Source organism: Tachysurus vachellii, chromosome 19 (genome assembly GCF_030014155.1).
Source record: "Tachysurus vachellii isolate PV-2020 chromosome 19, HZAU_Pvac_v1, whole genome shotgun sequence".
Lineage (NCBI taxonomy): Eukaryota > Metazoa > Chordata > Actinopteri > Siluriformes > Bagridae > Tachysurus > Tachysurus vachellii.
The window spans coordinates 2,886,898-2,912,500 of record NC_083478.1 but is presented as its reverse complement, the minus strand read 5'-3'; the positions used below and the strand labels follow the sequence as shown (position 1 = coordinate 2,912,500).

Below are 25,603 nucleotides of genomic sequence, written 5' to 3'. Positions count from 1 at the left end.
TGCTGAGTTCTCAGTGCCTGATGAATTCATTTCACTTTTCAGCTCTTCATGCTCAACCATTCCCACTCGCTGTCTTAGACAGGCTGCTCGAAATGCTAAGCGAAAATGGAAGAAAGTCAGCTCACCGTTTCATTTGATATTTTTAAAAGTAAAAATGGTGAATTTTCAGAAAGCAAAAGAAAGTAAATTATTTCTCTGACATTATCAGTAAACACCGTCAGTGTCAATCATTAATCCCAATAGCCCATGTAAGGTACCTTTAAAGAATATTTATGAAGAGTTTCTAAAGTTTTTTAATGATAAAACCATTCACTCCACCTTCTCTCCCTCTCAGACTGTCACTATCTGACTATCCACTTACAACATTAACTCGAAATCAATTTCAACCAGTATCTTTTTCTGATCTTAATGCAGATGAAGCCTATAACCTTCCCCTAATGATGTTGCTCCATCTGATCTCGTCATAGCTGCTTTTCATAAGATAGGTCCTAGTATTACTGTAATTATAAATACCTCTTTAAGCCACCAGCATTGATCCTGAATGCCTTAAGCATGCGGTTATCCAGCTACTGCTCAAAACACCTAATCTCGAGGTAAACGCCCCATTAATCATGGAGAAAGTGGTTCAGTCACAATTGCTTTATATAGCTAAGCAATTGTAGCAAATATACTTTCAGTCAGGTTATAAAAGTCACCATTGTACTGAAACTGCTCTGTTAAAAGTTATGAATTATATGTTAACTGCTGTAGACTTTGGTGTCAATGCAATTTTAATACAATAGATCATAATATCCTTCACTCATACACTCAGACACATCGAATACACTGCTCTTGATTGGTTTCATTCTTATCCTAAATCCAGGAATTTTTTGGTGGCTATAGGATTATACAGTTTTCTTCCTCCTCTGCCTCTGTCATGTGTGGTGTCCCTCAGGGGTCTATTTTGGTACCACTACTTTTCAACCTATACATGCTCCCACTTGGAAATATTATAAAGAAACATAATATTTCTTTTCACTTTTATGCTGATGACTCTTTGCTTTACCTCCCTTTAAAATCTGGAGCCTTACTACAGCCACTCTTGGACTGTCTTGAAAATATCAAAAACTGGATGGCAAATGATTTCCTTCAGCTTAACTATGATAAAACTGAGGTGATTATTTTGGGTCCTTCCAAGAATAGAAGCCACTTGACCAGTAATATAGGTTATCTCGCTCCATACGTCAAGCTATATACAAACTCTAAAATGAACATAAATCAACTCTGTTGTCAAGAACAGTTATTACCAGTTAAGATTAATTTCCAGACTTCTGAATTTCACTGACTTGGAGAAGGTTATTCATGCCTTAATAACTTCTTGTCTGGTCTACTGTAATTACTTATATATTGGTCTTCCCCATTCCTCAATAGCTCGTCTGCAGATGGTCCAGAACGTAGCCTCAAGGCTGTTAACTGGTACAAAAAAAACACAATTACCCCAGTTTCTGGCTCCCAGTTCATTTTAGAATGCAGTTCAAGATTCTTTTAAATGTGATGGGACAGGCACCTTCTAACATTACAGACCTAATTTATTCTTACTCAGCACCTAGGTCCCTTAGGTCTTCTATACAAGCTCTCCTACATGTTCCTAGATCCCGCCTTAAATCGAAAGGCGATAGAGCTTTTGCACTAGCTGCTCCTCTTCACCTATGGAATCCCTCCAGGCCTATAGGGCATGTATTCAAATGATCTTCATTTCATTTTCCCCACTTGGGGCACTTCATTGTGTTCTAAAGAACACTAAAGAGCGCTGTATCTATAAAAAGCTATCTAAAAGGCACTTCTTTATGTTTCCTCATATATACATGGATCCCTAGAGGGCACTTCATCCCATTTTCTCACATGTAGGGAATGTTACAGGGCACTGCATCTCATTTTCTCCACTTGATGGGATGCATTTCATAATTTTCTCCATTTTTCCCATCCTAGTGCCTCGCTTAATTTGTTTTCTAGCACTGGGTCACCCTAGAGGGCACTTTCATTTTTTTCATTTTTAAATGCTTCAATGTCTGAAAGAATTCTAAAATAAATGTTACGTCACAAAGTTTTGTACACCTGCTAATAATAATAATAATAATAATAATAATAATAATAATAATAATAATAATAATAATAATATGGCGTTTTAACCCACAGGGTGACATTGAGGTGGAGAGTGAACTAGTTTTTAAATTGGCTGCTCACGCTCTGCAGGTACGAAAAACACACACACACACACACACACACACACACACACACACACACACACACACACACTAATTTTCTCTTCCTGAATTTTTGTATTTATTACTGAATAAAAATAATTATTTCAATTTCACAGGAAGCTAAAGGAGATTATACAAGGTAAGAAAAAAATCTGTGTGTCCTGTGATGAGCTGCCTTTTGTTTGTTTTCCCACGATATCTTTCAGAACTGGTGGAATTGATGTTTCAGTGTTTTACTTTTGATTCATTTCTTATTGTTGTGTAATTTCAGTGATGGGGCCACCAGAGAGGATTTAAAGAAACTCCCAACTTTACCAACGAAAGTGCTGAAGGAGCATCCGTCTCTGGCGTACTGGTACTGAGAGAACATCACAGCCCAGCACCCTTCAGTGAAAACACACACAAACACATGTTCACTATCTCTGTTCACTACACAGGGTACAAAATGATGCCATTGTAGACCAGCATGGACCTGATATTCTATTTCTACTGCGAATAAAGTATTGGCACCCATGCTGTCACTAATCTCTTGTAATGTCAACTGCCACATGTACTTTGAGTTTGTACCTAGTGTTCTTTGTAAAGTAAGATGAGAGTGTTTGCACACAAAGTATAATCTTTAAGCAGCATGATGTACTGGTTTGCATTTTAGCTGGTTTAAATACGGCCTTAAAGTAGATCTATGGCCTCTCTTTCTCAGTGGAAATGTATAAAGGACAATGCTGTGGTGTGAGTGTGAGTGTGAGTGTGTGTGTGTGAGTGTGTGTGTGTGAGGGGGGGCGTTGTCACATTCCTCTGCAGCCTGAGCATATCCATTTATTTGTAATCACTCACCATGTCTGTGTCTCTGTGCAGTGAGGAGAGAGTGATTGAGCAGTATAAGCTGTTGAAGGGTGTTTCCAGAGGACAGGCCATAGTACAGTAAGTGCACACACACACACACACACACACACACACACACACACACACACACACACACACGGGGGAGAAATAAAACTGTCTATCAAGAGTTGTGCTTTTTATCACTACCTCAGGCAACATGCTGGAGCTCATGTATACGTATTTGAAAAATACATCATACACACAATCATAAGTGATCTGTAACTTAGAAATAAGGCATTTGTTCACATTATCTAGCACTTAAAGGGCACATCATCTCATTTTCTTATATGGGGGTGAGCCTATAGGGCACTTCATCCCATTTTCTTACACGCAGGAGAGCCTGTAAGGCACATCTTCAATTTTATTACATGTGGCGAAGGGCTGTAGGGCACTGTAGGGCACTTGTAATCATTTTATTACACGTGGGGGTGTTTTTCTTATGTCTGGGGCACCTATAGGGCACTTCATCACAGTCTTTCACATGTAGGGGAGCCTTTAGAAAACTTCATATCCTTTTCTTATATTGTGTGTGTGTGTGGGGGGGGGGCACTTTAAAGAGGGCACTTTATATCCTTTTCTTACATTTAGGAGATTCAAGAGGGCACTTCATCACATTTTCTCACACGTAGAGTGGAGCCTATAGGGCACTATTTTCACGCATGTTGTGGCATTTCACATTTTCTACACTAGAAAGGCAACCTTAAAGACACTACATTCTGTTTCCTCCCACGTACAGGGATCCCTAGAGGGCACTTAATCTCATTAAAACTTTACTGTTCACTTTATGGTTTTAGAACTGTTTGAATATGTGATGTTTGTCTGAGTAAATGTACTACAAAGTAAGCCTTCAAAGTAATCAGTGTGAAACGGAGCAGAAAACGTAATCACGTTATCTTCTCCACGGTTAAGTGCTTACATAAACACAGCTGTTGGTTGCGACTCAAACTCTCGGCTGCTGTTTGTTGCAGGTATTTAACGCTGGTCGAGTCACTGCCTACATACGGAGTGCACTATTATGAAGTGAAGGTAATAAATAAACACAGTAAGGGGACATTGTCTTGCAGTGGGTTGTAGTGTTTGTTTGTGTATAACTATCTGACAAACTTCACCTGATTTTTTCTTATTTGCACCAAGATAAAGTATTGGCACCTTTAGCCTAAAGGCTATTTTGTCATATTTGAAAAAGTTTACTTCTGATATTCTTTCTATTTCTATTAAGATTCAGGTATTGGCACAACTGGCCTGGATTTGTTGCTGTTATAGTCATTTATAACAAAAAAGTACAGCAATGTGCACAATGGTATACTTCGATCAGGTGAAACAAAACTAGACTTTTGTGTGCAGTATCTCTGCATTTCTGTAAATGGTACTGGAGCATTACATGTCATCAAAGCAAACATGAATCATAATCTCATCTGCCGAGAAACCGAAAGATAAGGACCCCAAACATACAGTCAATATAACACATGACTCCATGCGTCTGTAAAATTTATTCTAAATTTATTTGTATTTTTATTATTTTCAGGACAAACAGGGCATGCCGTGGTGGCTCGGGATCAGCTACAGGGGAATCGGTCAATATGACATTCAGGATAAAGTCAAACCTCGACGGGTGAGAGAGAATATGTGACTTTTATATTTGCAGGGTTTTTTATTTTTATAATATCCATTCAACAGGAATATAATATACGTTTACATTTTCTGTCTGTCATGAAGAGCACGTGTGTGTCACATGTTCAGCAAATGTGTGTTGCACTGCAGGATGGCTGTGTTGCAGCATGTCGTAGTGCTGAAGGGTGTGTTACTGTGCTGATGAGGTGAAACAGTGTGTGTGTGTGTGTGTGTGTGTGTGTGTGTGTGTTAGAGCATGAAACACAATAGCATTCGTCAGAGTCATTAGCTATGAGAGTTTCTTAAATAATCACTCATCTGTTATGCCGAGAGGCACAAATTATACTTCTACTGCACACACAATCAGAGAGACAGACAAATGGATACAAAGAGAGACAGAAGGTCAGACAGACAGATAGACCGACAGACAGAAAGTCAGACAGACAGACAAAGTCAGAGAGAGAGATAGACAGACAGACAGTCAGAAATTCAGACAGACAGACAGATGGATACACGGATAGACAGAGAGGCAGAGAGATGGATAAACAGAGAGACAGAAAGTCAGACAGACAGACAGACAGACAGATGGATGTATAAACAGATAGAGAGACAGACAGACAGACAGAAAGTCAGACAGACAGACAAAGTCAGAGAGAGAGATAGACAGACAGACAGACAGAAAGTCAGACAAACAGATAGACAGACAGACAGAAAGTCAGACAGACAGACAGACAGATCCATGGATAAACAGATAGAGAGACAGACAGACAGATGGATACACAGAGAGACAGAAAGTAAGACAGACAGAAAGTTAAACAAACACAGATAGACAGACAGACAAAAAGTCAGACAGACAGACAGATGGTTACACAGAGAGACAGAAAGTCAGAGGGACAGATAGACAGACAGACAGATGGTTACACAGAGAGACAGAAAGTCAGAGAGACAGATAGACAGACAGACAGTCAGAAAGTCAGACAGACAGACAGACAGACAGACAGACAGATGGATACACGGATATACAGAAAGGTAGAGAGATGCATAAACAGACACACAGACACATAGACAGACAGATGGAGGCAGACAAATGGATAAACATACAAATGGAGAGAGAGACAGATGGATAAACAGACAGACAAAAATACAGACAGATGGCTACGTAAACAAACAGAGAGACAGACAGAGAGATACACAGACAGACAGACAGACAGACAGACAGACAGACAATTAAACAGAGGGACAGACACAAACACACATGATCAAAAAGACAGACAGATTCTTATGCAGACAGACAGAAAGACACACACAGAGACTCAGACAGACAGAGAAAGACAGACAGAAAAACCCACAGAGAGACAGACACACAGTCAGATATATATTTAATATGAAAGCGAAATGAAGCAGTGATGAGTGACTCACACTGTGAGCATCTACACCATGTTTTTACTCTAAAGCTAAAGCTTACTCTAAACTGTGAGCTTGTCTCAGGTGATTGATTACATTTAGGAAACAGAGGACATTGTGTACATTTTACACATTACTGCCCTGGTCATGAAGTTACAGTAAAATAACTCACAGGATGTGGTGTTGTGAAGCTGTTACCACAGAGCAGGGTTCTTTTTTACACACCCTGCAGGGATTTTTCTGCTTATAACACAGCAGTCTGTCAACATCCAGACACCAATAGACATAACAGTTAATATTAATATTTCCCTACTTTAAATACAAGATACTGAATATATTTGATTTTTATTATGACATTTATTACATTTTATTTATCCAACAGTCGATTTATTTCAGGAAGAAACACTTTATATTAAATCAGTCAGTATTAATTAACCATCAATGGACACTGTTGAGAAAACATCTGTTCATCATGTACAGAAAGCGGTTTGATTCCTCTCTCCACCCTGTGTGTGTGTGTGTGTGTGTGTGTGTGTGTGTTGTGTGTTCTCCCAGTGCTTCAGGGGTTTCCTCAGGGTTCTCCAGTTTCCTCCCCCATTCCAAAGACATGTAGGCTGATTGGCATCTCTAAATTGTGTGTGTGTGTGTGTGTGTGTGTGTGTGTGTGTGTGTGTGTGTGTGTGTGTGTGTGTGTGTGTCTAATCCACTGGGATCGACTCCAGGCTCCCTGTGACCCTGTAGAGTATAATTGAGTGGTACAGAAGATAGATGGAGAGATGGATGGTGTTAATGTCACTTAATGATACTTAATGCTGACGTTCATGTTAAGTAATGTGTTAAATAATGTCAGCTAAGGGAACATTATGCTGATGCATGATAGATTAAGTTAGATTTTTAGAGAGAGAGAGAGAGAGAGAGAGAGAGGGAGAGAGAGAGAGAGCACTGAGCAAGAGAGAGAGAGCGAGGGAGAGAGATAGAGACAGAGGAAAAGAGAGAGCGAGAGGGAGAGAGAGAGAGCACTGAGCAAGAGAGAGAGAGCGAGGGAGAGAGATAGAGACAGAGGAAAAGAGAGAGCGAGAGGGAGAGAGAGAGAGGGAGAGAGAGAGAGAGGGAAAGTGAGAGAGAGAGAGAGAGAGAGAGAGAGAGAGAGAGAGAGAGAGAGGGAGGGAGAGAGAGAGAGCGATAGAGAGAGAGAGGGAGAGAGAGAGAGAGAGAGAGAGAGAGAGAGAAAGAGTGAGAGAGAGAGAGAGAGAGAGAGAGGGGAGAGAGAGAGGGGGGGGGGAGAGAGAGAGAGAGAGAGGAGAGAGAGAGAGAGAGAGAGAGAGAGAGAGAGGGGAGAGAGAGAGAGAGAGAGAGAGAGAGGGGAGAGAGAGCGAGAGAGAGAGAGAGAGAGAGAGAGAGAGGTATTTGGGGGCAGGTCTGGCTCTGTGTGGCTTTAGGCTTCATATAAACCTGATACGACATGCTAAAGGTGAACACAACATACTGCAGCCACGAAAAGGAGAAAACACGATGGATTGTGGATTTTATTTTGGAATACGACAGAATATATAAGTAAGAACATTGTTTATCGACTTTATTAAATACGTCAAGACTAAAACATAGAAGCTTAGAGCATTATATTAGTGTTAAAGTAGGCAAAGGTCATGCTGAAATAAATAATAACAATAATACTACTAATAATACTGTTATACTGTAATACTGCTATTAATTCTTAAAATACTCATTTATTTATTTATTTATTTAGGACATGGTAAATTAACATATTAAAATGTAATTTAAAAAAAAACTAGTCATGTGCTTTAGCATTATTTTGAAACATCTTCCTCATGTCTCACTCCATAGTGGTGTTAATATGAAGCTCAGATGAAAAGACTTTAAGAATTTGTTGTGTTTCATCACTATTTCTATTTTTCTCTACATTACCAGAGGTTTATATATATTTATAGAAAAGATCCAAATTTAACAAAAAAAAAAAAAAAACGGTTATTTTATTTCCACACACGTTTTTTATCTTCAGAGTAAATGTTGATATCAAACCCATTTCTGCTCTCTGAGACGCTCCGAGTGTTTGTTCGTCTAAAAAGCAGCTCGGATTTAACTTCAACACTAAAATTCAGTGTTAGATCATCAACAGAGGAACAAACACACGTCTAAAACACACTGAAAGAACAACAGAATCCTGATTAATTTTAGATCAGACTCACGACTAGCCAGAAAATCGTTAATTTCTTTATACTGATTGAAAACATCTCATAAGATCATTTCCAGTCTGCCGGCAGAACGGAACAGCGGTGTACCGATAAAAGCGTTAATTAACTCTTGTTAGACGTTTTAAACTGTGCACGTCATGCAGGTGTAAGTGCGCTAGCTGGATATTGCTGCTCAGGTAATGCTAATTATTCATAACTGTTTATATTACAGTAGTAACTGAGCCTCAGACAGACAGAGTGAGTCACTAAACCCTGAAGAAGAGAGCACCTGGATAGGGAATGAGTTATACACAGTTAAACACTGCTAATATATCAACACACACACACATAAACACACACTTTGACACACTGACTGTCTTTTTTCTAGTTGTTCCAGTGGAAGCAGTTGGAGAATCTGTACTTTAGAGAGAAGAAGTTTGCAGTGGAGGTGAACGATCCTCACAGGTGAGAACGAAACTGTATTCGATGGTCAGAACATGATGTGTGTGTGTGTGTGTGTGAGTGTTTAGTGAAACGACAGCTGACGCAGTTGATATGTATTTGTATGTTAGTCAACTGGTCATGACCTCTACATTACAACATCCCGTACGATATCAGGATCGTGACGGAACAAAAACCACTTCACTAGTTAAAACATGAATTTTCAGCGTAACACTCGGCATCGCTTTATATAAAAGAGCTAATGGCCTTGTGGGTAAGCAGGACAAGCCTGGCATATCTGAGACATTACCGAGCTTCCTCTGAGATGTGTAAGTTCAGTCAACTGGATCCTTTCGATGTGTTGCTCATGATAAGTCACGGGACAGCCTCAGAGGGAAAACTCAAACATACATAAACTCATAGATGCCCACGATCGGAGCTGTGATTGACGAGGGCGAGAGAGTATTACATCTCTATCAACAACACTGCTTAGCCTTTTACACTCTGTTGACTCTTGGCGTCAGAACGTCCTCATTCTAAGACACAATACTTTAGCTTTGTCTTACACAGTGAGCTAATACATGTCTAGCTTCAGCTTAGCATCAAACATTGATGAAAAAAATACAGTGCACTAAATAGGACACTACACACTATGTAGTGTACTGTACATATAGTATAGAGAGAGTAATCAATCATGGATGTGACCTACTGCCCGGTCTGACAGTCAATGTTGCCATAGAAACGGGCCTTTTGAGGTTAATAGATTTCTGACTGTTTGAGTAGATGATGGATTTGGGTACAGGGGATTAATCAGGGGATTTAATCTAATGTGAACGCTGCATGGGGGGGCACGGTGGCTTAGTGGTTAGCACGTTCGCCTCACACCTGCAGGGTTGGGGGTTCGATTCCTGCCTCCGCCTTGTGTGTGTGGAGTTTGCATGTACTCCCCATGCCTCAGGGGTTTCCTCCGGGTACTCCGGTTTCCTCCCCCGGTCTAAAGACATGCATGGTAGGTTGATTGGCATCTCTGGAAAATTGTCCGTAGTGTGTGATTGCGTGAGTGAATGAGTGTGTGTGCCCTGCGATGGGTTGGCACTAGTTCGGATAAGCGGTAGGAAATGAGTGAGTGAGTGAGTGAGTGAGTGAGTGAGTGAGTGAACGCTGCATGACTTTCAGAAGCATGGAAACACACATTTATGGCATGAAGCCTATATTAATGGTCTCGTTTTCATTTGTACATGATTCCTTACAGAACAGAGAGGAATATACACTGGTTTGTTGTTGGGGGGAAATCCAGACACGTCTGAAGGGCAGAATTAATGTTTAAGTGCACATGCTGAGTGCAAGCTGAGTCATCAGGACTTTTTTTTGTTTAATGGTTTTCCAGGAAATGACAAACATTTTTTCCATCTGGATACGACCTGTAATACAATATAATATTAAGGTCTAAAGGGAATTATTGAAAGAAGAAGCTTTTTATTTATGTTATGAATACATCACAGAACATCGTGAAACAGCTCACCTAAAGCAGACAGAGTTAAGGGCCTTGCTCAGGGGCCCAACAGTGGCAGCTTGGTTTTAAGGCTTGAACACTGACTTTTTAACTAACAACCCAGAACCGTACCCACCAGTGTACATGAAATAATGAAGCTTTGCCCTAACAATCTTTTCCTCTTTTTATTTGGTGGCTTAATAGTTTGATTAATTAAATGTTGAATTGCAAATGTGTAAAACTCTGTGTGTGTGTGTGTGTGTGTGTGTGTGTTCACAGGAGAGCAGTGACCAAGCGTACGTTCGGACAGACAGGTTTAGTGATCTATACGTGGTACGCTAGTCACTCTCTGATCAAAACCATCTGGGTGATGGCCATCAGTCAGCATCAGTTCTACCTCGATCGAAAACAGAGCAAGGTCAGTTACACACACACACACACACACACACACAGTAAGCAGGCAGCAATTAGCCAGATCGTCCATCCTGATTCTGTCCCGATCGATCCAGCATACTGTGTCTTTAAAATTAGACACACGAGTGACATCTCATTTATTTAAACACACTCTAATCAAGTGAGAAAAAAATGGAACGACATGAAACGCTTTCATCTTCCACTGGAACGGCGTAATCACCAGTCACACGTGACGCAAGCAGAAAACCTCAAATTCATTCATTTTCAACACTAAAATTCAGTGTAAGATTATCAACAGAGAGACAAACACCAGTGAGTCCTGATTCATTTTAGATCAGACTCACAGACACATCACTCGATTCTTTATACCGATTGAAAAAATGTCCCATAAGTTGATTTATTACTAGACCAGTGTACTAGTTTACTGGTAAAAGTTACTCTCTTAACGTCACCTCATAGTTCATTATGTGTGCTAGCATGAACCTTCATATTATTGTTGCTTAATAACCCCTTAAAGTTCTATGTGAACTACATGTTACTTTGTGGTGTGAACGTCTTATAAAATGACACCAGGCGCAATTTCTATGGAACGTTTACCTATAGATATGTTTAATATCAAGTCCAAATCATTTTGTACCTACATATTTATTTATTTATTTTATTAAATATGTGATTATGTGGGGGCACAGTGGCTTAGTGGTTAGCACGTTCGCTTCACACCTCCAGGGTTGGGGGTTCGATTCCCGCCTCCGCCTTGTGTGTGTGGAGTTTGCATGTTCTCCCCGTGCCTCGGGGGTTTCCTCCGGGTACTCCGGTTTCCTCCCGTGGTCCAAAGACATGTATGGTAGGTTGATTGGCATCTCTGGAAAATTGTCCGTAGGGTGTGAGTGTGTGAGTGAATGAGAGTGTGTGTGTGTGCCCTGCGATGGGTTGGCACTCCGTCCAGGGTGTATCCTGCCTTGATGCCCGATGACGCCTGAGATAGGCACAGGCTCCCCGTGACCCGAGGTAGTTCGGATAAGCGGTAGAAGATGAATGAATGAATGAATGTGATTATGTTTACGAACACATCTTTATACATTTTAGGCATAAATGTGAAGCTGCTATATGGACCGGAAGTGTATTGAATAACCAACGTGTCTAAATACTTAATTCCCCTCACTGTATATTGACAGATCTTTGGGGGTAGAGACTGTAGCAGTGAGGAAAAGACATGAGGCAGAGATAGAGGTAGCAGAGATGAGGATGTTGAGGCTGTCTTTAGGAGTGACGAGGATGGACAGGATCAGGAACGAGCACATCAGAGGGACAGCTCGGGTTGGCTGTTTTGAGGACAAGGACAGAGAGGATAGATTGAGATGGTTTGGACATGTACAAGAGGAAGGACAAAGAGGAGATATATGGATGTGTTAAATGAGGACATGAAGGTGCGAGAGTAGAGGATGCTGAGGATAGAGTTAGGTGGAAGCTGACGATTCGCTGTGGAGACCCCTAACGGGAAAAGCTGAAAGAAGTAGCAGAAGAATATCGACAGATCTATGAGTTGTTAAGAAAACCCGGTGAATTCAGCCTGATCGATGCGTCATACAGAAGATGATCATTCAGGAGAAATGGAGAATCACACACACAACACTCAGATGTAAAGTGAGATTTTCTTCTCGTCTTTCTCTACAGGCGAAAATGACAGCAGCCAGAAGTTTAGGAGATATCGCCGTAGACCTGACGGAAAACAGCGCTGCTAAAACCACTAAACTTAACGTGGGAATTAAAAACCAGGTCATCATGGCCAGCAACGGGAGCCTGGTCTCAACCGGTGGGTTTCATTTTATTTTATTTCATATAATTCTAAATATTTCATACATAACAGCATTAATATTACAGCTGATGTTTTAATGTTAATATAGTCCGAACATATGAATTAACATATTCATAATAATGAATTAATAGAATGGCATGATAATATTTTGTAATACTGTAATATATTTACTTACATAATTATATTATATAATTGTTTATTCGTTATACATGATATTATATAAAAATGCACAATATTTATTTCATAATTCTACTTAAACCTACTTTAGCTTCTGTACTGTACAAGTATTTTGGGTCTTATATTTAACAGGTTTTTTAATTGAATGTCTTTATTTAACATTTCTGTATAGGTTCTGCAGACTCCGAGATGAACGATGAGCAGAAAAAAGAGAAGCTAGCTGAATTAAGGGTGAAGGAGAAAGAAATCCAGGCTGTTCTGAGCAAGAAAATGGCTGAGCTGAAAGAGATATGTCTGAGGGAAGCGGTAAGAAGACATCGGCATTTTTTTTCCTACAGTATAATTGGGGACACGGCGGTTTAGTGGTTAAACACTTTGTCTCACGCTTTTCTGGATGAGGATTCGATTATCCTCTCATTATATGGGGGAAGTTCCCTGTGTGCTTCTGAGGTTTAGTCCAAAGACATGTGCTGTAGACTGACTGGCATCTCTAAATTGTCTGCAGTGTGTGTGTGTGTGTGTGTGTGTGTGTGTGTGTGTGTGTGTAGATGCTTAAATAACTCTTCAGGCACATGACAATAAACTTGAAACGTGATGAACGATTCAGAAGATGGATGGATAAATGAGTGAATGGATGGATAGAAGGAAATATGGCTGGTTGGACGGACGAACGTACAGATTGATGAATGGATACATGGGTGCATGGATGGATAGAAAGACGGATGGATGGATAGATGGATGGATAGATGGATGGACGGATGGATGGATGGATGGATTGATGCATGGACATACAAACGGACGGATGGATGGATAGATGGATGGATGGATAGATTGATGGACGGATAGATTTTAATTACTTTATCTTTGTTAAAAAGATATTTATTAATGTACATTTTATTACTTATTGCGTGTATTTATTCAGGAGCTGACTGGGAAACTTCCTAAAGAGTATCCAATGAGTGCAGGGGAAAAACCTCCTGGCATCAGGAGGAGAATCGGCACTTCCTTTAAACTGGACGAGCTTTTCCCTTATAACGAGGTTGGTGTAATTGCCACAAAACGGTGCTTTGTTCGCTCATTGTTCAGTGTATTATTGATCCATCTAAGTTGTCCTAATAACAGAATGGTGTCTGTGGCTCAATGATTTAGATTTAAATGTCGTAACTAATCAATATAACTTCAGAATTGTTTTTTTTTTCACGTTTAATGTAATCAAACAAAATGTTTAGTTGAGAGTGAGTTCATTTGTGTATTAGGTTTTAAAACCCGTATAAATCTGACTCATAATTATTGGATAGGTTCAAATTGAATTTAAACTAAAGCATTTAACTTTATGTAAGCATGACTTCTAAGTATATATTTTGATTTAAGTGTCTCTAAAAGTGTCTTCAAGTGTCTATGTTCTGCCTAGGATCCGTACCTGAGGAACCTGGAGAGTCGTTTTGCTCTGCAGCGGAAGATTGTGGAAGCGGCGAAAAAGCTGGCATCTGAACCCGAAATCGGCAAAACGGTGAAGAAGAAACGTAGGAGGAACTGCCTGGATGCCATGCAGAAGCTTCAGGAGATCGAGGATGAGATGAACCGCTACCGTGTGAAGAAGGGCAAGAGACCCACGCAAAGAGCCTCACGGATCATCGCTGGTACGTTTAGAGGGATAAAAAAGGGTCAACGGTCAAAGCTGCATAAGGATTGAATCCAAAAGGTTCATTATCATGGATAAGTCATTAAAATAAGTAAATATACATTCATAAGTCATTAAGATAAGTATAATGATACAAATGATTTGTGTATATTGTATTGGTCAATATTATACTGTAAGTTTGCAATTCTAATCATTTTGCAATAAGAACTTACCGAATTTTTTTTTCTCTTACACCACATGCACTTTCAAATAATTTTATTCACTAGAACCTTACATTTTATATTATATTATACAGCTTAGTGGTTAGCACGTTCGCCTCACACCTCCATGGTTGGGGATTCGATTCCCGCCTCCACCTTGTGTGTGTGGAGTTTGCATGTTCTCCCCGTGCCTCGGGGGTTTCCTCCGGGTACTCCGGTTTCCTCCCCCGGTCCAAAGACATGCATGGTAGGTTGATTGGCATCTCTGGAAATTTGTCCATAGTGTGTGATTGTGTGAGTGAATGAGAGTGTGTGTGTGTGTGCCCTGCGATGGGTTGGCACTCCGTCCAGGGTGTATCCTGCCTTGAGGCCCGATGACGCCTGAGACGCACAGGCTCCCCGTGACCCGAGGTAGTTTGGATAAGCGGTAGAAAATGAATGAATGAATGAATGAATGAATGAATGAATGATAATATAAACACACTTAATTTTAGGTAATTTTTCAAAACAAGACAGTTCATGTTATCACTTGCATTATAGCAGCTATAAATAGTACTTTTACTCTATGTTCTTTTAAAAAGACTAAAAAAAAATGCAAAAACCAACCCTGACACTGGAGACTCCTTCCAGAAATGCTTAATAAATGCATAATAGATCAAATTCGTTCAATTCAATTAAATACATTCATAATGATAGTTTTTTGTTAAATAATCAGTTTATTTTTACATTTAAATTATGAACAGCATTCACTATACAAGTCCTTCTTTAAGTTGTTAATGTAAATAAAAGAAAAAAAATACATAACTATAAACCTGTGAGTTGCAGCTTCATGACTGTCAGATCTGCTGTTATAGAACATTCATTAACACCTTCTGGCCAATCAAAGTTTAGAACATCCCCGAAACGTGGCATGTGGTAGCCTAGCGGCCTTGGTCTAGTTCAAATCCCAGGTCCACCACTGCTGGGCCCCTGAGCAAGGCCCTTAACCCTCCTTTACTCAGTTGTATATAATGAGATAAAAATGTAAGTTGCGATGGATAAGGGTGTCTGCTTAATACTGTAAATGTTAATCCATGGGCAGAAATTAATGTTCATGGAGATTTCTTATATTTCGTTTTGCTGTCTGTTCTTAACATGTCCTTTCAAGTTTAGTAAATTCCCAAAGGGGTGTGTGCGTGCACACATACACACACCTTACTATATATAACTAATACCCATATCGTTCTCTCTTTTACAGAAGAACTGGGTCAGTCAGAATGCAGCTCTCTTTCTGACAGCCTTCCTCTGGATGACAGTAAGTAAGAAAATAACGCTAAGAACTGTCATTTCAGCAGCCTAAAAGTTTATTATAGCAGCTTAAGACCAATCTTTATAGCCTTAGGCATTACATTCGTCACCTTTCTGATTCTACTGAGCAGCTAGCAAAACATTTCTGCTACAAACATTTCCAGGATAGCATAGTTTATCTTAGCAACCTGGTAAAGGTTTCCCTAAAGGATATTTATTAAAAAAAAAGGATTTCTGGTTACATAAAGTCTGAAACATTAACTTTGCTAATATTTTCTCAACATCCATTTAGTATTTTAGCTCTAAATCTCTGCTAAGTCATGCTAAGCATTTCTGTTACGAACATTCAGATTAGCCACAGCTGTATTATAAGTCAAGTAGCTGCAACTTTTAGTTTGTTTTTTTAAACACAAATTTTTCTGCTTTAACAGTTTTTTAACAGCTTATCAAATACTAGACGTGTTAAAATTAGCGAACAACTCTGACTTTTTTGAGCGAGTCACTAAGGTGAACAAGTCAGTAGATTCGGTATCCTAAAACATGTCAAAGGGTTCATTTTTATACACATCCCTAACTAATTTATGATTAGCATTTGCTGAGTGTATTAGCATATAGGGTACATATTTGTTTTTTGTTTTTTTTTTAACATTTTTACATTATTATCTGTCAGGGTTGTTTTTCCACACCCATCAACTGATACATGACCATAATGTAGTCTGTACTGGGCTAAAAATAATTCTTTAAAACATGGACATACAAGCATATTATTAAATCAGACAAAATATTTATTATTATTAGTTATTTTACGCGACTCGAGCGGCTTTGTCGTCTGCCTGCACATTTGGGCAAACCAGGCAACTGATAAAAGAATCTGAACGGATTATAAATAAACAGCTTTAAAAGACTCATCAAAAAGAATAGAAAAAAGTCTCCTTATCGTCATTATGTTATATTGTCAATAAATTGTCAAAATACATGATTTTAAATAAATAAATAAATAACTCAAAGCTTGATTATTTTTACCATTTTACTTTTTTTTGTGTTGACATTAAATCAAATATCATCAAAATAATTATATAGTTAAAGGTGGGGTCTCCTTTGTTTGAAAGCCAATGTTGACAATTGAAATCACCAAAACAAACACGCCCCTAACCCAAATGGGCCCCACCCCTGTTTTGATAGCTCCGCCCCACACATACACCAGACAAGCATAACGCAAGTATAACCCAGACGAGTATTATGGCGGAACCTGTTGGAGCAGCTGACCGAGGGGATATTTTTATCAATAAATGAACACAATGAGTAATACTATGGTAATACAAATGTGTTTTTGTAGTACTGTGTGTTGTACCGTGAAAGGTTTAGCTCCGTTTCACGCGGAAGATGTTCAGTTCTCTTCAGCGCTGGAAAGCTGATCCTATATTAACACGTCCTACTTCTTACCTTATCGTAAGCCTTTCTTCACTTTCTTTCTTTGTTTTTATCCTCCATGTCAATGTTAAAACCGCTTTCTGCTAATGTCACACATGCGCACTGAACACTCTCTCTGCCCATATTGACAAGACACGCCCCTTTCTGTTCATTGGCTACAGTTTTGTTTTGTTTTTGTTTTGTTTGGCGGCCCAACGCAGTTTTCTGAAGCATTTATCAAACAACTGAGACCCCACCTTTAAAGGTTTACTTTAAATACAACACATCTTTCCTATGTTAGGAATCTTAAAGTAAGATATGATATTTATGTCATATCTCCCTTATGTTTATGAATAAAGTACTTTCTACGCAGTTTAGCAGCCTGTATCACTACACAGTTGCCAACATGCTAAAAACTGAACATTTTGTGCTACAAATGTTGTGTGTGTTTGGTTTTGCTATCTAGGTGATGTTAGTCAGAGACGGCGATCTCGCTCCCTGCAGTGCTCTCCGTTACTCAGTGCTCCTCCTCCGGTCAACCTGGACTATGATACGCAGAGACGATCCTCTGAGAGTGACACGCACCAAGACACTGTGCTAAGCAGGTGTGTGTGCGCTTGGTGCGATGTGGTCTCATTTTTTAAATGCGTCCTCATTATTTTTTATGTGTACAAATGTGTCTACTTTGTATTGTATCTCCACTTTGTACCTGAAGATTGGAGTGTGATGGTCAGTCTGGTTTGTACTACACCTCTCATGACGCCTCCTCGGCCAGCAGCAGTCCGTATAAAACTGTTCCTCGCAGGCAGGCGGAGCTTCAAAATGTCACACAAACCCTCGCTCTGACCCGTAATGCCTATAGCAGCAGCCAGCTCGGGTACAGAAACATTACAAAATTTGTGCAGCTACTGCCCCAATAAAAGCAATTTCCTTGTATAATTTCTTTAATAATCCGGCAGGTCTGAGGGTCCGGCCCAAGCGTTCCGACATCGCAGTGGAAGCCTGGAGTCTCAGTCTCATTTCCTCTGTTATTCCGGTTCTGAGAGATCCGTTTTTCCAGGTCGCCGCAGCAACAGCACCGAGGTCCTGGACGATTGTTCGTCTTGCGCGAGTGTATCCAGTGCTGATTTTGGTCCGCCGTGTCCTTCTACTCCTCCGTACCTCATCCCTTCTTCGCTCCATCACCAACACAGCACGGGGAGCATGCCAAACCTAGTGCCTCACCCCACACACACTCACACACACACACACACTCGTACACCATACAGTCCTGCTGCATATTACGTGCCTGGCTATGCCACTGCTGACTATGAGCCCTACACTAATCCCAGTGCTAGTGGTGCTTATGTATACGAGAATGAACTTGAAGGACACTACAATGTTAACCCCTCCTACCATGTGCATGGGTACCATGGAAACGAGCGCAGCAAGAACTACGGGATGCTGCACAATCCCTATGCAACCTTAAGACCTCCAAGGGGCAGGAATGAACTTTTGGCAAAAAGCATGCAAAAAGCATTAGTGGTAGAACATCTGAGAGGCTGGTACAACCGCAACACTGCAGGACGGAGGCCCATCTATGGCTTTGAATATGACAGAGGCTACCAACATCAACTGGGCTATCAAACACTACCAGCTCCATTTAGCAGATCCAGCAGGACCAGCTCTTATTCATCAGGTAATTACAATTAAGGTAACGTAAGGTACAACAGGTAATGACAATTAAACTAGCATGCTAACACCAGGTAGTCCAGAATGCAGTTTGTTTTGGAATTGGTGCTATTATAGATACTAGTCTGTACAGACATACACCAGTCAGCCATGACATTAAAAACGCTGAGGTGAACTTTGATTTTCTCATTACAATGGCTCCTGTCAAGGAAATGAAATATGTTAGGCTGCAGGTGAACAGTCAGTTCTCATATAGTTCTTTGTGAGTTTAGAAGCAGGAAAAATGGGCAAGCCTACAAGTGACTTTGACAAGGGTCAAATTGTGAAACCTAGATGACTTGGTCAGAGCATTTAAAAGTAGCAGGTATTTTGTGGTGTTCATAGTATTCACTGGAAGAAGGTGGCTTGGTCTGATGAATTACATTTTATTTAGATTATATAGAAGGCAGCAGGGGGGGCACGGTGGCTTAGTGGTTAGCACGTTCGCCTCACACCTCCAGGGTTGGGGGTTCGATTCCCGCCTCCGACTTGTGTGTGGAGTTTGCATGTTCTCCCCGTGCTTCGGGGTTTTTCCTCTGGGTACTCCGGTTTCCTCCCCCGGTCCAAAGACATGCATGGTAGGTTGATTGGCATCTCTGGAAAATTGTCCATAGTGTGTGATTGCGTGAGTGAATGAGCGTGTGTGTGTGCCCTGCGATGGGTTGGCACTCCGTCCAGGGTGTATCCTGCCTTGATGCCCGATGACGCCTGAGATAGGCACAGGCTCCTCGTGACCCGAGGTAGTTCGGATAAGCGGTAGAAAATGAGTGAGAGTGAGTGAGAGAAGGCAGCAGGATGCAGTCTGGGAAGAAGGCAAGCCAGAGGACGCATTGTGATGCTCTGAGCAATGTCCTAAACCTTTAATCCTGGCATTCATGTGGATGTTACTTTAACACTCACCATCCACCATCCTGTGTCAAACGTTAGTTTGACACAGTCTATGCCCCACAGTACCTGACCGTCTTGCCTATAGGTTGGCCTCCCACCAATTGTTGCCACAAATTTAGAAGTACACAATATCTTTGTATGCTGTAGCATTGCAATTTCGCTTCCTGTTCCACCTTTGAACTGGAATACAAACTGCACCCCAGAAATACTCCGCTAACAACAGTGCCTGATTTCACTAATACTCTTGCGGATGAATGATCGCAAATTCCCAGTCATGACCCAAAATCCAGTTGGAAACCTTCCTAAAACATTATTATGTTTTAAAGATGACTATAGAAACTGTGTTGCAAACATTTGTGAACAATTACGTGTGGTTATGAGATGTATAAGACCATCTTAATGGGTTCTTTTATTTCTATACCCTTTGTGCAAATTAAAATTTCCTGATCATTACACCATCCTTCCTATATTTGTCTTCATGCAGTGAGCTCTACAGCTAGTGGAGGGACAAACTGGCACACTAATGCAGATTTGGTGCGCAGTGAGAGTGAAGTGGATGGAGACGTGACACCAACATCCCAAAAGACCTTTGCTGGAGCCTACAGTCCCACTCGTAGCAGGTAAAAGATTATTTTACAAAAATAATGCTGATAGCGTTTCTATTAGCATGCTCATCTGTGTATTATGCTTTGTGAAAATTTGAGTAGTAAGGAGGACTTTTAAGAGGAGAAAGTGGTACTACTGGATGGGTGTTTGGGTTTGGGGAAAGTTGGTAGGCAGAGTTGTTAAGAGTTGGTGTTTTGGTTTGAACAAGAATTAGGGCATAGTGTGTAATGGTATTGCTTGGGATGTTTGTGTTTCAGTGTGGGTTTGGGGTTCTGTTTGGGTTAGGGGTAGTGTGTAGACATATCGCTTGGGTGTTTTGGTTACAGTAAGGGTTTGGGAGTTCGGTACATGGAGATAGTGGTCTGTCAGGGCTTGGGGTTGGTGTGTAGTGGTACTGGATGAATGTTTTGGTTTCTGTCAGGGTTTGGGGTTGGTGTGTAGTGGTAATGGATGAATGTTTTGGGTTCTGTCAGGGTTTGATGTTGGTGTGTAGTGGTAATGGATGAATGTTTTGGGTTCTGTCAGGGTTTGGGGTTTTTGTGTAGTGGTAATGGATGAATGTTTTGGTTTCAGTGAAGGTTTGGGTTTGGTGTGTAGTGGTTTCAGAAAGAGTTAACAAGTGAGTTTTGTGTTTGCTGGTGTGTCAGGTTTCCTGCTGAATGCAGTCCGTCAAGGCGTGCTGATTCTCTCCCGCACACTTCGGAATGTGGTGAAGTGTTCAGCAACGATACAGAGATACATTAGACAACACAACAGGACAGGTACGAGTCAAGCCAACTTCACACAGCATAATCATTTCTTTTACATGTTGTTTTTGATTGATTGATTGTTTTCACAGTGTACATGGATGCTCCAGTTTATATTGCAGTGTATTTTGCATTTTTTTAATTTATAGGAGGACCAAATTACTAAAACAGCAGAACAGCACAGAAGGAGGTGAAGTTTCTTCACCTGTTTCAAGGAAAAAGCAGAAAAGGGATTTTTTATTGTGCCTTGGAAGTTCATTAAGAGGGGTTTTAATCAGAGTGTGATGTTATGGAAAAATGCTGATACATAAAATAATCAAGACAAAAAATTCGGAAGGGTTCATTTTAAAAACCCTTCATCTAAACGAGTATGATCAGATGTGTTGGTCCTTACTGACGCTTGTATTACAGATATAACTGAGTAAGCCCCGCCTCTTTTTTACAAATCTGTTTGCCAAATAGCAATCGTTTCTGAACCCAGGCTGCCGGCAGCCAAACAAAGACAAGGTGAATGCAAGTGGCAGTAACTGTGTCTCAAGTCTGGAGTTTATATTGTGAGCTCTGGGAGAAGATAATGTGTAGATGATTTACCAGAACTCCAGGAAATGAGGTGTGCTCTATATAGCAGAAGGAAGCAGAGAAAGGCCTTCAAAATGGCTGAAAACACACTGAGCGAGATTGTTGAAACAAAACTAACAAATTAGGAGAGAGGATATTTGACCAGCCATTTTGTTTTCTTTATCCTCTCTGAAGGCTCAACGATCTATTTGCATTTAGCACTAAATGTTAGCGTTTGGTTAATGTTGACAAAGTAATGCCAAAACAAATGAGAATTAATCTACTTAATCTTGGGAAAACAGTAAAAAAGACACAAACATTGTAAAACTTAATTTGGTGTAAAAAAAAAAAAAAAAAAGAGACACATGCTAAAGTTTAATATCACTTTTATGGGTTACAGAATTGTCTTGCAAAGGTCCTCAGGAGCCACGGTCTACTTAGGCAGACTCTTCCCTGGGAGAGCTCGGTGATTATCACAGTATATCCTATGACAATTATCGGTGGGGAGATTTTGTGGTTTTTTTTTGGTGAAAATAATAAAATCTAGCCATAATAAATCAAGCTGCCTTTTTACACTCTGTGTTTTAATCCTATAGCACTGTTTTGTTTTTTTTTGATGAATGAATGTTATTAAATTAGAAGAATTATTAATATTCTCTTACAGTCAGTACAAAAGCAAACTGAAGTCTGAAAGAAAAAAAGAAAAAAAACAACAAAGACTTGACGAAAACGGTCCAACACTCTGAGAGCACAACCGAATATCAACAGTTATCTGTAATATAATGTAATATAATGTTCTTCATAGTACTCAAGCTCGGAAAATGTATATATATTTAAAAAAAAAATCTGATTTGTTTCTAATAACTGATAAAATACTGTACGAAGCAGTGCTTTGGTTGTGCACTCAGTCCTTTAGACCCTAAATAAGCAAATTAAAAGAAAATAATTTAGACCCGAAACCTGTTCTCTTCTTCATATTGCACACGATAAAGAAAAAATAAAAAAATTAAGAAAGAATCATTGATGTTTGAGAACTGATTACGTGACAATGTTCTTTACTCGGAACTGCATTACTACAAAACCGTGAATGAACAAAATAATGACACTTTTTCCTCAGAAAAAAAGTTTCAGTGTTTTAAAATGATTTTAGTGCCTTCATTAAGAAAAGATCTTTGGCATCTCTATTAAACACATCCTCATGCTGATTCACAAGGACAGAGACTAAGGGCCTTTTTACACCTGGACACTTCATGTGTTGTCTCTGATCCGATAGCTATCTGATTTGTTAAAACTGTTCCATTTACATTAGGCCACATAAATGCGAATCGGATATCGATCCTTATATTTCTACTCCCGCCCAAAATGCAAATATATTTGACCTCATTTCCGGGGTAACTGAAACGGAACACGCTTTGGTGTGTGCGGTTTTCAGAATGCAATCAAAAAGAAGATGAAAAAACTGGTTACAGCAGTTATGCTACAAAAAAACAGCGTTTACTGTTTGCTGCATTTTCGCTGGCGGCAGCAGCGCATTTTAAGACCCGACGAGACGCCTGGGTGAAAGATCACCTGAGTGACGTACTTCCGTTTGGGAGGAGTATAGCGCTGACGTATGTGGCTTGAACGACCACATTCATTTACACCTGTCCAGTTTCATCTGAAATGCGTCCCAGACCACCTCCTGAAGGGGTTTGAACCATCGGATTTATATTCGTCTCGAAAATGTTTCGGAGGGCATTTAGACCTGGTCTTTTTACCATCGGATAGCTATCTGATCACAGAAAACGCATGAAGTGACCAGGTGTAAAAAGGCCCACTGAGCACAAAAAACTCATAAAGCTAAAAAAAAAAAAAAAAAAAATTTAGCCACAGCTGATAGAAAACTTAGCTCTTGCTTACTATTATTTAATATTTTTATTGGCATAGAAGTGATTCAAAATAACTTCCACTTCTGTTTTTTAGACTTTACCTTGATCATTCATTTGGTGTTCTCATCATTCTGTGCTCGTGGCCTTTTATGGTGTTTTATGGCCGTCGCGGAAAACGCTTAGCACCTCACGAGAGATCGGTATATTGACACCAGTATGAAGAAAAAATAATCAGCTTTTCTGAATTCCAAGATTCTAAAACGAGGCAGAACGCGTGCCGTAATATTAATAGTATAAATCGGCTTACAATTACTATTAATCTTTATCAAAGAAAAATAAGATTGAATTAATATGCTAGAGAAAATGAATCAAAGTTAATCAACCGACCAATCGGATTAGAGAAATCGTTGCTGTGGTGTAACAGTTAAGATTGTTAACCAAGTATTAATAATAATTTTTATTATAATAATAAGAAGACAATGAAAAAGTAGAAAGAAGTGCACTTACTAATCATTTTAAACTTTATTATAATATGCTACGTTTTTTGTGACTTTGTCATAAAAAATTAAACTCGCCAAAGGTTTAGTAGAATCTGAAACAATTTAAAAAATATCTAAAACATCACAATGTGTGTAATTTCTGACATTAGGTGTTACTTACAGCCTGAGAGAGAGAGATGTAGCTGTGTTTAATAGGGATAAAGTTGGAATAAAGGTCCGAAAGGAATAATAAAGGAATTAAATCTTAACATAGTTTCTTTTGTTTTACACTAAAGCTACAAGGATAACGTGGAACACGTTAAGGAGGTGAATATCATTTATAAAAAAAAAAAAAAAAAAAGACATGAAACAGCACGTCACATATATTAATATTCAGTAATATTTCCTGTTCTTCTTCTCGAGGTCATTTTTGTCCTGTATCTTACATTACAAGCACAAATTTCACTAAATCATTTTAAAACACGATGAAACACAAAAAAAAGTGTTTTTTTTTTTGTTTTTTTTTTGTTTTTTTTACAAAAAATAAATTAAATAATTTTAAAAAAAGAAAAAAGAAAAAAGTGGAATGTTAATCTTGCTGATCGCTCCATGCGGGAAAACATGGACCTTTTATTATTTTTGTAATCTGAATGTAACACCATGGCTTTGTGTTTTTGTGTATCGTCGTCGTGTGTTGTGTCAAAACGCATGTGCTGTACAAAACGTCGATTCATGATTTTATTTTATTTCTTTTAATTGCAAACTTCTGAATGTTTATTCCATCTGCTGTTTGTCATTGCTGTTTGTGCGGCGATCGTGTCGATTTTTATCGGAAACTAAATTAAAAAAACAAACAAAAAAAAAAAAAACACGTTTTGTGTGATTGATGTGTCATGAATAAAACAAGCCGTGTGTGTGTGTTTGTAATATTTCCTGATTTCACAATCAGCACCATAAGCCATGACATCACAACATTCACATTATCGAGCTTTGTTTGTAGTTTCATTTAACAAATGAAGAGCTCTTTTCCAAAACGCGATAAATGCCAAAATAAAAAAAAAATTATTTGTTTGTCATGTCATTTTGCTGTGTTGTGAACCCATGTACTGCTCCATCAATATTTAATGCAAAAACGCTATATTTCCTTGTTTAAAATGTACTGCAAGATGCAGTTCCTTTCCAAATTTCGATAAGCGCCAAACCTGTTTTTTGCCAAAACGCCATATGTCCTCTCTCGACCAATCAGAATTCGGTGAGCGTTCGACGCAATCCAACATGGCGGCGGTCTGAGGCGAGAGATGTTTGTTTGTGTGCAGTCTTCAAAATGAGTGTAGGAGATTATTTCTATTCTTAATAAAGTTATTTATTTCCCTGATGTCATATGTTGCATGTTCTCTTGTTGGTTTATGTCTCTTATTTAAAATTTTTTTTTTTTTTTTTTTTTTTTTTTAATAAAAAAGGATGGATTTATAGCGTTTTGGAATAAAATAAAAAGATACTTTGAATTTATATTCAACAAAATTGTTGTTTCATTTAA

General features: G+C 39.3%; 1 protein-coding gene across 3 annotated transcripts in view; it reads left to right on the top strand.

Annotated features, from left to right (window-relative positions):
• Window positions 1–24,517, top strand: part of frmd4bb (FERM domain containing 4Bb) — a 39,334-nt gene extending 14,817 nt beyond the window's left edge. For all 3 annotated transcript variants that reach the window (XM_060894655.1, XM_060894654.1, XM_060894653.1), the window contains exons 6-24: window positions 2,176–2,232; window positions 2,360–2,382; window positions 2,515–2,598; window positions 3,099–3,164; window positions 4,094–4,151; window positions 4,651–4,737; window positions 8,721–8,797; window positions 10,545–10,683; window positions 12,354–12,492; window positions 12,845–12,978; window positions 13,595–13,711; window positions 14,084–14,312; window positions 15,752–15,808; window positions 17,678–17,816; window positions 17,927–18,088; window positions 18,171–18,889; window positions 20,294–20,429; window positions 21,063–21,176; window positions 21,311–24,517. In XM_060894655.1, the coding sequence (XP_060750638.1) occupies window positions 2,176–2,232; window positions 2,360–2,382; window positions 2,515–2,598; window positions 3,099–3,164; window positions 4,094–4,151; window positions 4,651–4,737; window positions 8,721–8,797; window positions 10,545–10,683; window positions 12,354–12,492; window positions 12,845–12,978; window positions 13,595–13,711; window positions 14,084–14,312; window positions 15,752–15,808; window positions 17,678–17,816; window positions 17,927–18,088; window positions 18,171–18,889; window positions 20,294–20,429; window positions 21,063–21,159 (2,520 nt within the window). In that variant the 3' untranslated portion in view covers window positions 21,160–21,176; window positions 21,311–24,517. The remainder of the gene's footprint in view (window positions 1–2,175; window positions 2,233–2,359; window positions 2,383–2,514; window positions 2,599–3,098; window positions 3,165–4,093; window positions 4,152–4,650; window positions 4,738–8,720; window positions 8,798–10,544; window positions 10,684–12,353; window positions 12,493–12,844; window positions 12,979–13,594; window positions 13,712–14,083; window positions 14,313–15,751; window positions 15,809–17,677; window positions 17,817–17,926; window positions 18,089–18,170; window positions 18,890–20,293; window positions 20,430–21,062; window positions 21,177–21,310) is intronic.
• The last annotated feature ends 1,086 nt before the right edge of the window (window positions 24,518–25,603 follow it).